General features: G+C 42.3%; 1 protein-coding gene across 2 annotated transcripts in view; it reads right to left on the bottom strand.

Annotated features, from left to right (window-relative positions):
* The window catches only part of LOC130355786 (uncharacterized), a 477,167-nt gene that overhangs the window by 331,632 nt on the left and 129,477 nt on the right, over nt 1–16,058 (bottom strand). For both annotated transcript variants that reach the window (XM_056556452.1, XM_056556451.1), the window contains 2 exons: nt 2,545–2,649; nt 2,332–2,430 (listed from right to left, as the gene is read on the bottom strand). In XM_056556452.1, the coding sequence (XP_056412427.1) occupies nt 2,332–2,430; nt 2,545–2,649 (204 nt within the window). The remainder of the gene's footprint in view (nt 1–2,331; nt 2,431–2,544; nt 2,650–16,058) is intronic.

Raw genomic sequence — 16,058 nt, 5'->3', positions numbered from 1 at the left:
TAAGGAAAAGTGTTTTGTGAGTCATTGGAGGCAAAGAATTATTCATCCAAGCATGAAGTTATGTAGCAATGTGTCATCTGCCGAGATATACCTCCGCTTCATCAAGAACAAAGTCAATGGTCAAAGCAGAATATAAATATATGTCATATAATATGCTTAATGCTTCAGTCTCTAGGAAATGTGCAATGATATATAAACAAGTCACCAATTTATGTTTACATCAAACAGCTAGAAATTGAGCTGGGATTTCTTTTCTAGTGTATATATTACAGTGATATAGGATTATACCAGTAAATCATCCTGCTGTAGAACAATAGTTGTTTCTATGATATAAAAATGAAATATCCTCCACATGTATCATTTGCTTTCAATTGTCTCTATGAGACCTGTTAGTCATACAGCATAAGCTTTCTTCTTCTAGCCATGAAAGCTAAGAAATCAGAATTAAAGTGACATTATTAATTAGTCCCCCTCCCCAAATGCCACACTGGTCAGAAGAATAATGGGGGCTATAGACCTCTCTGAAGTACATCAGCCTCAGCAAATTTTTCCAGGCACAGTTGTGCATCCCTATCTGGGTTTACGCCTAAGCCCATTCATGTATCGACACCAAACCTGGAACTGCAGCTTATTCCTCCACTGAATGAAGCCAAAATACAGTTAAATATCAATATTATGTTTTTGCAGAAAAGTTATTACTGTTACATTAATTTAAAAAGAGGAGACATTTTTTTAAAGTATATACATGTAACAGCCTATTAGAGAGTGTCTTTTTATTTTCCTTAAAGGGGTATTCCAGAAAAAAACTTTTATATATATATATATATATATATATATATATATATATATATATATATATATCAACTGGCTCCGGAAACTTAAACAGATTTGTAAATTACTTCTATTAAAAAATCTTAATCCTTCCAGTAGTTATCAACTGCTGAAGTTAAGTTGTTTTTTTTCTTTCTGACAACAGTGCTCTCTGCTGACACCTCTGCTTGTTGATATATATATAAAAAAGTTGTTTTCCTGTAATACCCCTTTAAGCAGTTTTCTCACAATGACAACACAATAAAGGCTTATAGACAGCATGGTGGGAGGCCCTGCTTGGTACTCCCACTATGGGCTACAATGGACAGTTGGTTTCTGAAAACAGCCGTACTTTTATAGGACCCAATGTCTATAGTATTGGTATACAGAGTTTATGTCTGATTTGCAGTTATTTGTCTAAGCAAAATCAGCTGTTTTGTTGGTGGCCCAATTTTAAAAGGGGCAGCATATAAGAAAGAAATGTATGGAGCACTCATCATACAAGACTGGATTAAAGATGCTTTATTCCATAAAGACTGAAGCGAAATTCAACATTAGGTGGTAAAAAGACAGGAAGGCAGGAGCATTGCACGGGGCTTGCAGAGTTATCTGCGTTTATATCTTTGTTCCTATTGTACAACTCTGCTCTGTGCAATGGAGGCGGGAAGCCGACTCGCTGAGCTCCCCTGCCTCATCAATATTCTCTGCCCGGCCACCCCCTTGCTGAATATGCAAATGTCTTCACACTCATGTCACTAGGGCATAAGAGCCTGCTGGGGGGGGGGGGGAGTGCTCTGCTGCTTCACTACACCTGGAAGGCAGTGACACTTGTGCTCCTCTCAGAAAGCATAGTGCTCACTCTGGAAAACATTTGCATATTCATCATGGGGGGGCGGAAATACTGAGGAGGCAGGGGAGCTCGGCAAGCCAGCTCCCCGCCTCCAATGCGCAGATGTGTGCAATAGAAAGAAATATATAAATGGACATACCTCAGTAAGTTCTTTACCAATAAATGGGATTAACCTCTTCTTTTAAAGATGTTCACCTGCACTATAACCCAGTATATTGGGTTTACTGTGGGTGAACAAGCTGCCAGTTTGGGCTGAGTTTTTGTCTGCTTTTTATTAGTGAGTTCAGCACACACAATTTGAGCCACAAACACAATCCCCTGTTGATAATAATATAGATTAAATGTTGTTCCCTGGCCACCTCTGACCCTTCCCCAATGACTTCTGCAGCTCTGCTGCTTGTTCAAATAGACTAATGTATATAAGCACAAACCTTCATTATAAATCTACCAAACACCAGTAGAAACACATACCTCAACAGAAGTATAATTTAAATGAATCTAATAACATATTAATAATCTATAATATATTCACTACTAAAACTATTTAAGATATATACATTTTTAACATCATACACCTTTAAGACCTTTTTTTTTTTTTTCAGGATTACAGAAACTCAAGGTAGATAACTGCATGTTAGAACAAAAAATACTATATGTAAAGTATCAATTACCTTGGTGCTCCATGTGGCCTTTACACAGATATCTGAGCGTCTGGCTGGCCTCATTAAGGAGACAGTTGAGCTCTGCCACTGATAAGGCAACACTTTTTTCTTAAAATAGATGAGCAGAGGGTAAAAATGAAATCATTATAAAAAATCAATAAAGAGGAAAAACAAACCGTATAACAAACTGCAACTTTATTTGGTATACTTTACAATACCTACCATTTACAGATGACACAAATCCCATCAAATCTGCATTATATAACTTTCCAAATGAATCTATTATGGCACAGAGTTTTCGAGCCAAATCAGTGACATTTGAAAACCCTATAAAGAAGAAAAAATTGATCATACATATGAATAGTCTTGCCACCAACAAATTATTTAAGGCAAATGCAATCCAATGAAGAAGTTACACAATCATGTTCAAAACATTAACTATTACTACAAAAAAAAGAACTGATTAAAAAATGTGAAAAAACATGATTCTTTCTTAATACATATACCTACAAAATAAATTACCACCACAGAAAACAACTGGATGGTCACAGAAGGTAGGAACTGTATATGATCAGGTGGACAATGTCGACTACTGCGTTGTAAACCGGGTACAGCAGAGGTACACAAATGAAGAGAAAGTGCTAATGCAACAAAACAATGAATATAAACTTTTATATAATTATAAAAAGACACAATAGTCTGTCCCTAAACTGAAGGAACAACCACAATGTCTGCCATGCAAAAATACCTGGACAGCAAGGAACCCCAACGATCATTTGCCCCTAGTGAGCATCGTGGACATGAACAGTCTTGTATAGATTTTATATATATAATTTTACATTACACCTTTTCCCACAGACACCCTTTACTTGTGGTACCTTTGCCTATCTTTCCTCTCAGTGCAGGAAGTGCCAGCTGCTTAGGTGATCATACAAGTTACGGTACCAGCATGGTCATCTCTGATGGAAGTGCCCTTGAGCAAGACAACAACCCTGCATTCTGAGACTGTTTAGTTGGCTTGGCAGTCGCCAATTAATCAATCAAAGGCTAAAGTATACAGAATCTTTTACATGGGTCAGCAGGCTGCAGATGGTAAGTGCAAATCTCAGTGATGGCAGAGGGGCTTTTGGTCCTACACAGGAAGCAGGGCTCGGATGCACAACTAGTTATGCCTTTGAGTATTGCAGATAAGACTTCAAATGTTTTCCCTATACACAACACCTATATCATTATTAGTTGAAAAGTAAGTGAACATGGTTTTCTATTTGACAAATAAAGCCATGCATATGATGAGCTGTGCACTTCATAAAAGTACTCCAAAAAAGTTTCTATTGACTAAGAAATAGTTTTTTTGTTGATAGTTGATACATGTACAGCTGTTCTGAATTCGGAAACAGAGCAATGAGCAGGGGACTGAATGATGTCATAGCAGAAAAAGCTGGGTACCCAGTGAGTAATTTTTTTATTTGCACAGCGGCCCCAGCAAAATATAAAAAATTGTATATATCTTGATAACCCCTTTAAATACTAGTGTAAAAAAAAAGAATGTATTGTCACATATGGGCAAGAAAGGAGTGCAGTACTCATCTCGCCCTATATAGCGGATCGACAACCACGGTGACAGTCCCTCGCTAAATATGTGATGAAAGTCACTGTCAACAAAATAAGCTTACAATATAGGCACAGGTCAGGACACAGTAAGGGAGTACACAGACTAACAGAAATAATATCTAACACACACAAGGGCCCTTATTTACTAAGAGTGGAGTGCAGGTTTCTTTGTGGGTTTTAATTCCCTACAATTAATTTTCCACTGTATTTACTAAGGTTTCCCTGCATTTTCCACTTTCCCTATACTTTGCTTTTTTTTACACATGCTTTGATTTGTAAGGTTTTTCTCAGCTGAAATCCACCACATTTTATGTGGAAACCTTAGTAAATATGTTGGGTTTTTGTGAAAATGTCGGGAACACGCCCCGTTTCGGAGACCACGCCCCCTTCCCCGTCAGCCACACCCTTTTTTGGGTTTTCTTAGCAAAATGGAGAGTTAGTCGGAGTTTTTTCAATCCTGGCGCAAATTCTGGTGCAAAATCTGGCGCAGACTTGTCGGGCTTGCAATAGTAAATGAGGGCCAATGAGTCAATGTCCACCAGGAGTTGTCAAAGGTGCCAAGTCCCAAATACAGAGAAGAGTCAGAAAGTCACAAACACCGAATGATCATTTAATAATAAATGCTAGTAACTTGAGCAAGCTCTTTCACAGGCAAGGCCTGAAAGCAGACTGCAGGTTTATATAGGCAACACACAGGTGAACTGACACGGTCAGCTGACCAGACCAGAGCTAGGTGTAGCCACAGCAACCGGATCAACAAACACTCTCAGGGAAGTTTAACACTTCTGGTTCTTACAGTACCCCCCCCCCCCCTTTAAGAGGGGCCACTGTACCCTTAACAATCTGGAAGTACAGAGGTACAGACTTGGATACAGATGGACCATCAATATCTTCATCTGTATCCTCGTCAGCTATATCACACCACTCATTGGTGTCCTCAGAAACATCCTCTAAATCCTCCCTACATTTTTCTGACACCAAATCCATATGAGCCCTCTCAACAAATTTATTGCCCATGCCATCGCAAGACACAGATTCAACCAGAGACTGGTACAAAATGGCTTATTAGCAGCCCTAGATGGCAAATCAGAACGTACTGTAGAAACATTAATGCCACCCAAAGCAATGCTGCCAGGCTTAGAAGCTTGTGAGGCGAGACATACCTGTGCATGCAAGTGGCCTCCACGATTATTACTTGGACGCGGACGCTTGACACAAGACCTGATGAAATGTGTGTCTTCTCCACAATAGAAACACAATCCACTGATTTGACGGAATCTCCTGTGCTGCTTTGGGGTACGGATGGACCCTATCTGCATGGGTTCATCCTCAGGCACAGGTTGATGAAGAGAGACAGGAGAGGAGTCAAGCAGGAAAGGAGAGGTAGAAGAAGAACACTCCTGTTTGCATTCTCGCACACATCTATCAAAATGCACAGCTAACATCATTGCTTGGTCAAGGGTGTCAGGTGAGGGATAAGTCCCTAACATGTCCTTTAAGGTACCAACTCCAAAAACAAGAGACCATACAAAAGCAATGTGAATAAAAATATTGCCAAACTTTATTGAGGCATAGCAAACCTAAAAACCACAATAAAAAACATATATAATGTATGGGTACAACAGGGAACTCAGGCAGAAGAGAGGGTGATGAGTGCACTGAAAAAAGTCCTTAGGGTGGGGACTTTTGTAAACATGGAACTAGGTACCTGGAGAGGTATGTAACATATGCCAAAAGAGAGGCAGAACTGTAAATCACACTAAAGGAGTGATTACTGGAGTAGAATCACTTCAAGCATAATGATGCTATCTCTACAGCAGATAATACAAGTCTGTCAACAAGAATATATGCTAACAGTAGTGGCTGCGGTATTAAAGTGCATAGAAACATACCGTATATACTCGAGTATAAGCCGACCCGAATATAAGCCCCCCCTAATTTCACCCCAAAATCCCAGGAAAAGTTATTGACTCGAGTATAAGCCGAGGGTGTTAAATACATCATCCCCCCCGTCATCATCCAGACCTCCATCATTAACACCCTCATCATCATCTCCCTGTCATCATCCCCCCTTCATCATCACCGCCTGTCATCATCCCCTTGTCATCATCCCACACCCCCCTTCATCATCCCCTTGTCATCATCCCACACCCCCCTTCATCATCCCCTTGTCATCATCCCACACCCCCCTTCATCATCCCCTTGTCATCATCCCCACCCCCCCCTTCATCATCCCCTTGTCATCATCCCCTTGTCATCATCCCACCCCCCCCTTCATCATCCCCCTGTCATCATTCCACACCCCCCCCCTTCATCATCCCCTTGCCATAATCCCCCCCCCTTCATCATCCCCTTGTCATCATCACCACATGTCATCATCATGGTCTTCAACCTGCAGACCTCCAGATGTTTCAAAACTACAACTCCCAGCAAGCCCGGGCAGCCATCGGCTGTCCAGGCTTGCTGGGAGTTGTAGTTTTGAAACCTCTGGAGGTCCGCAGGTTGAAGACCACTGCGGCCTTCGACATCATCCAGCCCCCTCTCATCCCCTTTAGTTCAGTACTCACCTCCACTCGGCGCTGGTCCGGTGCTGCAGGACTGTCCAGTGAGGAGGTCGTCCGGTGGGATTGTGGTTCCGGGCTGCCATCTTCACCGGGGGCGCCTCTTCTCCGCGCTTCGGGCCCAGAATAGAGGCGTTGCCTTGACGATGACGCAGAGGAATGTTGGTAATGAACGTACCTCTGCGTCGTCGTCAAGGCAACGTGACTATTCCGGGGCCGGGCCCGAAGCGCGGAGAAGAGGCCTCCCCGGTGAAGATGGCAGCCTGGAACCACTATCCCACCGGACGACCTCCCCACCGGACAGTCCTGCAGCATCGGACCAGCGCCGAGCGGAGGCGAGTACAGAACTAAAGGGGGTGAGAGGGGGCTGGATGATGTCGAAGGCCGCAGTGGTCTTCAACCTGCGGACCTCCAGAGGTTTCAAAACTACAACTCCCAGAAAGCCCGGACAGCCGATGGCTGCCCGGGCTTGCTGGGACTTGTAGTTTTGAAACCTCTGGAGGTCCGCAGGTTGAAGACCACTGATGGCGGAGAGTTCACTCGAGTATAAGCCGAGGGGGGTGTTTTCAGCACGAAAAATCGTGCTGAAAAACTCGGCTTATACTCGAGTATATACGGTAGTAGAGGACATACACACAACATGATCAAACAATAATACGATACATGACCAGTGCACCTATGGGGTACCTCTCACCTTCTACCCCAAATGCATTTTCGCTTCAATGGCTTTGTCAGGGGGCACCCCAATGAAGCCATTGAAGCGAAAATGTGTATAGGGTAGGAGGTGAGAGGTGCATTGGTCATGTCAAGCCCTGCATTTGCTCTACCAAAGCAGACATAGCTTCCATAATGCAGGAGCAAGGCAAATGCAGGTATGTTGGCCAGTGAAAATGTCACGTATGGGCAGGGAAGGAGTGCAGTACTGATCTCACCCACTCCCTCTTTCCCTGCATACTTGCCAATCCGCCCTGAATAAAAGATCGACAACCACGGTGACAGTACCTCCCTAAATATGTAATGGAAGTCACTGTCAACAAAATAAACTTACAATATAGACATAGGTCAGGATATAATAATAAAGCACACAGACCAACAGAAATAATATCTAACACACACACACAATGAGTCAATGTCCAATAGCCGAGTCAATACCAGGAGTTGTCAAAGGTGCAAAGTCACAAATACAGAGAAGAGTCAGGAAGCCAAGCCAGAAAGTCGCAAACATGGGAAGATCAGGAAGACAGATAATAAACGCTAGTAACTTGAGCAAGCTCTTTCACAGGCAAGGTCTGAAAGCAGACTGCAGGTTTATATAGATAACACACAGGTGAACTAACAAAGTCAGCTGACCAGCCCAGAACTAGGCGTAGCCACAGCAACAGATATGTAAATTACTTCTATTTACAAATTGTAATCCTTCCAGTACTAATCAGCTGATGTATACAACAGAGGAAGCTGTATAGTTCTTTTCAGTCTGACCACAGTGCTCTCTGTTGACAACTCTGTCCTTATCAGGAACTTTCCAGAGGAGAAGAGGTTTGCTATGGGGATTTGCTCATACTCTGGACAGTTCTTGACACAGACAGAGGTGGCACCAGAGAGCACTGTGATCAGACAGAAAATAACTATACAACTTCCTCTGTAGTATACAGCAGCTGATATGTACTGGAATGATTAAGATTTTTAAATAGAAGTTATTTACAAATCTATTTAACTTTTTAGCACCAGCTGATTTGAAAAAATGTGTTTTCTACCGGAGTACCCCTTTAAGTTAATTTACCAGATGTGCTCCGAGATCTTGCAAATATTTTTTTTTCTGATCAGCCAATAAAGGTATCATTCCTTTGTATTTTTCAGCACAGAAGTATTTAATAACACATGAATCTTTCTGGCTAACATGGTTCCATGTTATCTTTTGCTGTACATCACTCAGACAGACACACTTGGATGTCAGCAGAGTGAAAACAAACATCCCTCTGAAATATGTCTGAATTATGTTCTATAAACAACATCAATTGAAGCAATAGGCCAAATTATAATAATTACCCATCTTTGTAGACTAATTATTTCATCTCACGCTGGCCAAGTACATAGCACGTTTGCTAATAGAATTTTGAAGATTTATGATTTTATGCCAAGATGAGTTTCCTGTCATATGAAGATACCAGAAGAATTGGTCTGTCTTACTAAAACCCAATCTCTCTACACTTTTTGTACAAGCATTGATAAGGCAATTTCAAGTTTTTAAAAGCTTTACAATATATAATAATGGATGCACTTATCCGTGAAGCACGGGTGATAGATCTACATAATTAAAATTCACCAAGATTTATTGGAATGCATTGGTGAAACTGATACTATGCAAATAATACCCTAATGATGAGTTGTTATCATCAGTTATATGTAAGACATATTCATATATTTTTATATTCCTAATAAATTAGGGTAATAAGGCTGGTTGGTAAAGCAAAACTGTGGTATTTTCAGCTAACTGAACTGTAATACAACATATTAATAACAATAAACATTCATAACAATTAGTATTTGTATGGGCCACCTTCATCTGTAGTTTTTTTCTCTTCTATTGTCATATTCATAAAAATAAATCCCATTATGATATCTTTGTGGTTATGTAGGAAAAAATACTTTAATGCTGAAAGATAGTTTAATACAGTAAATATTCAATTTATCTCATTGAAATGGGTTGTGTGTCATTTCATTTTCAGGGTCCCAGGCTTCCTGATCCTGCAGGACAGAAGCAGGTTGCCAGATTATATCTCATCCCAGCAATTGAGTAAGAGCATGTGGGAAAAAATTGATACGTAGCATAACACAAAACAGATTCTTCCATTAAACTGAGTACCGGTTGTGGTGTCGGCTCTGTCCTATTTACATGGTAGGGGGACAGCCATACAGAAAATGCCAATACCTAGACTTTTCTCACTCAGGCAAAGTAATGTGACAGCATGCACTATTAGACTGTTGTGAGAAAAAGCATCTGGATTGCTAGGCCTTAATATTTGCCTTATGTTAGATAACAGACATTCCTAAAGGTTGAAGACAGATGTCTTCTCCTGCCACTACTCATGTGACAAAACAGAAGAAGTAACAACTAAAGTACATTCAATGCAAATGTGCATATGGCAATGCCAAGTGAACTGTGGTTTCTGGTCATTGATGAAAGGATGCAGCCTCGCTAGCAGTGACCTATTTTTTGCCCACCAACAATCTCTTAAAACAGAGGCCTCATGAAGCAAAATGGTTTGACTCTTCAGCCTTTTATAGTGTTTTTTTAATGAGAGTAACAGTAGCTATCCAGTTAAGGCCTTAAAAATTTATAGATAAATCACTCTCTAAAGGTGATGTTAATCCGCTATTTTCTTTCTTTGGCTGCTTGGCCACTTTTTTTTTGCTATGTTTAAATGCCCTTTTACATGGGCCAATTATCGGGCAAATCAGCCAATGTAAAGGGGCCAGCAATAAGTTAACAAACATACAAACATATATATGGACATTTATCAACGGGTTTAGTCAGGTTTTCTTTACTATAATTGTCCCAAATTGTCGCAACTGCGACTACACGATTTTTCGTGCGACATTTTGACTGGAAAGCGAGAAAAGCAAGTTTTCCTAAAATTCACTATGTAGTAATAATTTTAAAATGGACTACGGGTAGTCAGGTATTTATTAACTGCGACAGTCGCAACTGCACAAAAAAAAGTCGCAACAGCGCTAAAAATTGACTAAATTTACTCCAGCTCAAACATGGAGCAGAAAAAGCTACTACCATAGTAAAAAAGGAAAAATTGCTCACGTGAAAGAAAATTATCAACAGGCTGAAACCAGTTGATAAATACGTCGCACATAAGCAAAAAAAAAGTAAGGAAAAAATTACTAAAAAAAAGAATACATAAGCAAACATTGATAAATGTCCCTCATAAAGTAAAATCATTATCAGTCACACTTCGTCCATTGTAAACAGGGGATGTATGGCCAATAATTATGAATTTGAAGAGCCACATGATTAATGTAGCCTTCTGAAGGCTCTGTAAAGAAGTGCAAATCACCAAGGTCAATATTTGTTTCTCCCAGCATGTTCACCTATGTAAAAGGCCCCTACCTTCTGATCATAGATTGTATCTGTTTGTGGTGTCACAGTAAAGTCAGAAGTGTGAATAAACCCTCTTTGTAATCAAAGGATTAGAATTTTGCTCTGACTCTTAGATTGGCTATACAGAAGTCCTTCAGCTCACAACATGATTATGAACTACTGGCAACTAAACCACCAAAATAAATTACTATATAAGGTCTTTCCGTATTCGTATTACTATACAAGGTCTTTCCGTATTCAACCATTGTTAACATAAAAAGCAAGGTTTTACTAAACAATGATGACTTTACTGTACTAGTCAGTGGAGGTGCTGTATGCTGTTTAGTGAGCTTGTGTACCGCCTGGCCATTACATTCAAAATGAGCAGAGCAATGAAGCTGCATTAAATTCTGCATTCAGCTCAAACAGAGGAAACTATTCAGATGATATACAAGGCTTTCGGGGGTCAATGAAATGAGTGCATATTTTTGTAGAAACATCAAATCACCTAGGTGACTCCCATGCCCCCCTATAATCCATATTTGGTTCCCTACGACTTTTGACTTTTCCCTAATTAAAATCAACTTTGAAAGAGCAGGGAACTCAGACTATCAACGAGATTCAGGAAAATACAACAAGGCAGGTGATGGCGATTCCAACAAAAGATTTAGCAGAATGTATTGGACATTGAAGGAGACACTGGGAGAGTTGTGTGAGGTCCTATTGTGTCTGTTTGAGGTCCAATGTAAAATGTTTCTTGTATATTTTATCTTCTTCAATAAATGTGTCTATTTTTTAAACTACATGGCTGAATACTTTCTGAGCAGATCGCGAACATTGAATAAGAAATAAAGTTCTCTCAGCTCACCTCCTCCGCGGTCTGCAAGGACTTGAGCCCGGCCAGGCTTAGAACTTGTAAGTAAATGAAGAAAGGTAGTCCAGCAGTCCCTTAAAACGTAGATCCTTTATTTAACTTTTCTTTAAAAATACAGAGCACACACCATCCAGCTTCACATGGTCAGCAAACAACTCCTATGGACGCGTTTCGAACGCATGCGCGTTCTTGATCACCACCACAAGTGGTGATCAAGAACGCGCATGCGTTCGAAACGCATCCATAGGAGTTGGAGTTAATCTATTCCTGTGTTGTATGTTACATTTTATGAAAAGAATTGAACTATTAAGTAGCTTCTTTAAAGGGGTACTCCATTGGAATTTTTTTTTTATCAACTTGTGCCATAAAGTTAGACAGATTTGTAAATTACTTCTATTTAAAAATATTAACCCTTCCATTACTTATCAGCTGCTGTATGCTCCAGAAGTTCTTTTCTTTTTGAAATTTATTTTCTGTCTGAACACAGTGATCTCTGCTGACACCTCTGTCCATGTCAGGAACTGTACAGAGCTGGATAGGTTTGCTATGGGAATGTGCTCCCACTCTGGACAGTTCCTGACATGGACAGAGGTGTCAGCAGAGGGCACTGTGGTCAGACAGAAAAGAACAACTCAACTTTCTGTGGAGCATACAAAAGCTGATAAGTACTGGAAGGATTAAGATTTTTTAATAGAAGTCATTTACAAATATGTTTAACTTTCTGGCACCAGTTGATTTAAAAAAAAAATTACCACTGGAGTACCCCTTTAACACTACATTTCTGTTAGGTTGTTATATATATATATATATATATATATATATACATACATACAGTATTGCATGCTCATGTTGTGAGCATATCTTCCTGTCATTCTAGTGCAAACAGAAGTTTGTTGAGTACTGTCACTTCATCCCCAATCTTGGAACGCTTTCCTCAATAAACACATTAGAGATACATTTATACGTTCTGTTGGCTTAATGTACTACCATCCATCTGCTATGGTGGCTTACAGCCTGTATGCCTGCCAAATGTAGTTCTTTTTGTTATTCCTGTCTCATATAACTGCCAAGAATGTATTGCAAATTTAAAAAAAATGAAAAGATCTTATCAACTGTACATTTTAATTCCAACTCCAAGAACTACATGAAGCCTGTTTTTCAATTTGGCAGCAATTTAGAGCAAGAAACATGTCATTTATCTCAAATCAAACATGTCATTTATCTCAAATAAATGAATTCCTGTACAGCATCATCCTTTCTATATTTTAGGCATTGAACAATAATAACAGTAACAATAATAACCTGCCAATATAGTATTGAATAAGGGTGTTTTCAAATATATGTCTGACTACTTCTGGTTTATTTAAGGCAAAAACAATTGTGCACCTATCATCCCACCCCCCCCCCCCCCCCCCTCCAAAAAAAAAAAAAAAAGAAGCCCCATGGTATTACAATGCTGGTACATAACATTGGTGATCTGCTACATATTTCTTTTTACCTTATATCACTATTTAAAAAATCTTTTTTTATTCCAATTGCCATTTGATAATGGGATAATGTAGTATTCCAACACCGGTGCCCTCAATTCCCACAATTATTTGCAGCCAAATCATGGATGTGTAAATTGATGAAGCACAAATAGGCAGTGCTTCAGGAGGGCCGAGGGAGGATGCACACTTGGGAGCAGAGGATAAATTCTGTTTGTGTTATTCACCCTCATATATGGCTTTTACAATGAGATAGACAACATGCTTAGTTTGCTAGAAAAATGTCACTTTCAACAAAGTATACGGCTTAAAAAATAAGCAGGTACCTAGTCAGAGTTTACAATTATTCTAAATTAGGTAATAATTCTATAAAGTTCAACTATAAATAAAACCTCTTTAAATTAAGGTGGTCATACATATTAGGTATAAGTTGGTTGATGGTTAAACAACTGTTAAACAAGCTATCGTCTGATGAATGATCATTTCGCAAATGCAGACATCCACATTTCAGGCCATATTGGCCAATACAGTTGTTTAGACTCAATATACATTATCAATCATACCGCGCAAAGGATGATTGAGCTTTCTGAAAATATTCTGGGAACATTCTTAGCATATTCTTTCCTGAAAGATCACTTGTGGATAAACAATCTTTCTTAAAGGGAACTTGACATCAGATTTTACCCCCCTGTAACCATAAGCAATAGGCTTATAAACGTTCCTATCATGCCATTATGTCTGGTAATGATGCCAGCAGCTGTTACGCCGAGCGCTCCGGGTCCCTGCTCCTCCCCGGAGCGCTCGCGGCGTTCCTCTCTCTGCAGCACCCCGGTCAGACCCGCTGACCGGGAGCGCTGCACTGACATTGCCGGCGGGGATGCGATTCGCATAGCGGGACGCGCCCGCTCGCGAATCGCATCCTAAGTCACTTACCTGTCCCGGCCCCCGGCTGTCATGTCCTGGCGCGCGCGGCTCCGCTCCTTAGGGCGCGCGCGCGCCAGCTCTCTAAGATTTAAAGGGCCAGTGCACCAATGATTGGTGCCTGGCCCAATTAGCCTAATTAGCTTCCACCTGCTCCCTGGCTATAATACCTCACTTCCCCTGCACTCCCTTGCCGGACCTTGTTGCCTTGTTCCAGTGAAAGCGTTTAGTGTTGTCCAAAGCCTGTGTTTCCAGATCTTCTGCTTTCCATATTGACTACGAACCTTGCCGCCTGCCCCGACCTTCTGCTACGTCTGACCTTGCCTCTGCCTAGTCCTTCTGTCCCACGCCTTCTCAGCAGTCAGCGAGGTTGAGCCATTGCCGGTGGATATGACCTGGTTGCTACCGCCGCAGCAAGACCATCCCGCTTTGCGGCGGGCTCTGGTGAATACCAGTAGCATCTTAGAACCGGTCCACCGACACGGTCCACGCCAATCCCTCTCTGGCACAGAGGATCCACCTCCAGCTAGCCGAATCGTGACAGTAGATCCGGCCATGGATCCCGCTGCCAAGTCTCGCTGGCCTATCCACGGTGGTCGCTCAGCAATCGCAGCAAATCGCCCAACAAGGACAGCAGCTGTCGCAGTTGACCGCCACGTTACAGCAACTTCTGCCACTGCTACAGCAGCAACCATCTCCTCCGCCAGCTCCTGCACCTCCTCCGCAGCGAGTGGCCGCTCCTAGCCTCCGCTTATCCCTGCCGGACAAATTTGATGGGGACTCTAGACTCTGCCGTGGATTCTTATCTCAATGTTCCCTACATATGGAGATGTTGTCGGACCAATTTCCTACAACGGTCTAAGGTGGCGTTCGTAGTGAGCCTTCTTTCTGGAAAGGCCTTGTCTTGGGCCACACCGCTCTGGGACCGCAATGATCCTGCCTCAGCTACAGTCCAGTCCTTCTTCGCTGAAGTCCGTAGTGTCTTCGAGGAACCAGCCCGAGCTTCTTCTGCCGAGACTGCCCTGCTGAACCTGGTCCAGGGTAATTCTTCAGTAGGCGAGTACGCCATCCAATTTCGTACTCTTGCTTCCGAATTATCTTGGAATAACGAGGCTCTCTGCGCGACCTTTAAAAAAGGCCTATCCAGTAACATCAAGGATGTGCTGGCCGCACGAGAGATTCCTGCCAACCTGCAAGAACTTATGCATTTGGCCACCCGCATTGACATGCGTTTTTCTGAGAGACACCAGGAGCTCCGCCAGGAAAAAGACCTAGATCTCTGGGCACCTCTCCCACAGTATCCTTTGCAATCTACGCCTGTGCCTCCCGCCGAGGAGGCTATGCAAGTGGATCGGTCTCGCCTGACCCAGGAAGAGAGGACTCGCCGTAGGGAAGAAAATCTTTGTCTGTACTGCGCCAGTACCGAACATTTCTTGGTGGATTGCCCTATTCGTCCTCCACGTCTGGGAAACGCACGCACGCACCCAGCTCACGTGGGTGTGGCGTCTCTTGGTACGAAGTCTGCTTCTCCACGTCTCACGGTGCCCGTGCGGATTTCTCCTTCTGCCAACTCCTCCCTCTCAGCCGTGGCCTGCTTGGACTCTGGTGCCTCTGGAAATTTTATTCTGGACTCTTTGGTGAATAAGTTCTGCATCCCGGTGACCCGTCTCGTCAAGCCGCTCTACATTTCCTCGGTCAACGGAGTTAAATTGGATTGCACTGTGCGTTACCGCACAAAACCCCTCTTAATGTGCATTGGACCCCATCACGAAAAGATTGAATTGTTCGTCCTTCCCAACTGCACCTCTGAAGTCCTCCTCGGTCTGCCATGGCTCCAGCATCATTCTCCCACCCTTGACTGGACCACCGGGGAGATCAAGAATTGGGGCCCTGCTTGCCGCAAGAAATGCCTCACCCCTGCTCCCAGTCCCGTCTGTCAGGCCTCAGTGTCTCCTCCTGTGCCTGGTCTCCCCAAGGCCTATCGGGACTGTGCCGTGCCTCCTCATAGCCCCCGTCCTGGTGACACCCTGCCCCGTGCCAAGCTTCACCCTCTGCCCTCCCTCCCCACTCCCACTCCTGCTGTACTGCCTGCCTTTGAGGAAACCCTACAATCGCTCCCAGTGTCCTCGTCCCATGTGAAGCAATTGCCGGACAAAAAAAGGGGGAGACCTAAGGGGGGGGGGGTACTGTTA

Source organism: Hyla sarda, chromosome 2 (genome assembly GCF_029499605.1).
Source record: "Hyla sarda isolate aHylSar1 chromosome 2, aHylSar1.hap1, whole genome shotgun sequence".
In the NCBI taxonomy this organism is placed as follows: Eukaryota; Metazoa; Chordata; class Amphibia; order Anura; family Hylidae; genus Hyla; species Hyla sarda.
This window is presented reverse-complemented; position numbering and strand designations above follow the sequence as displayed.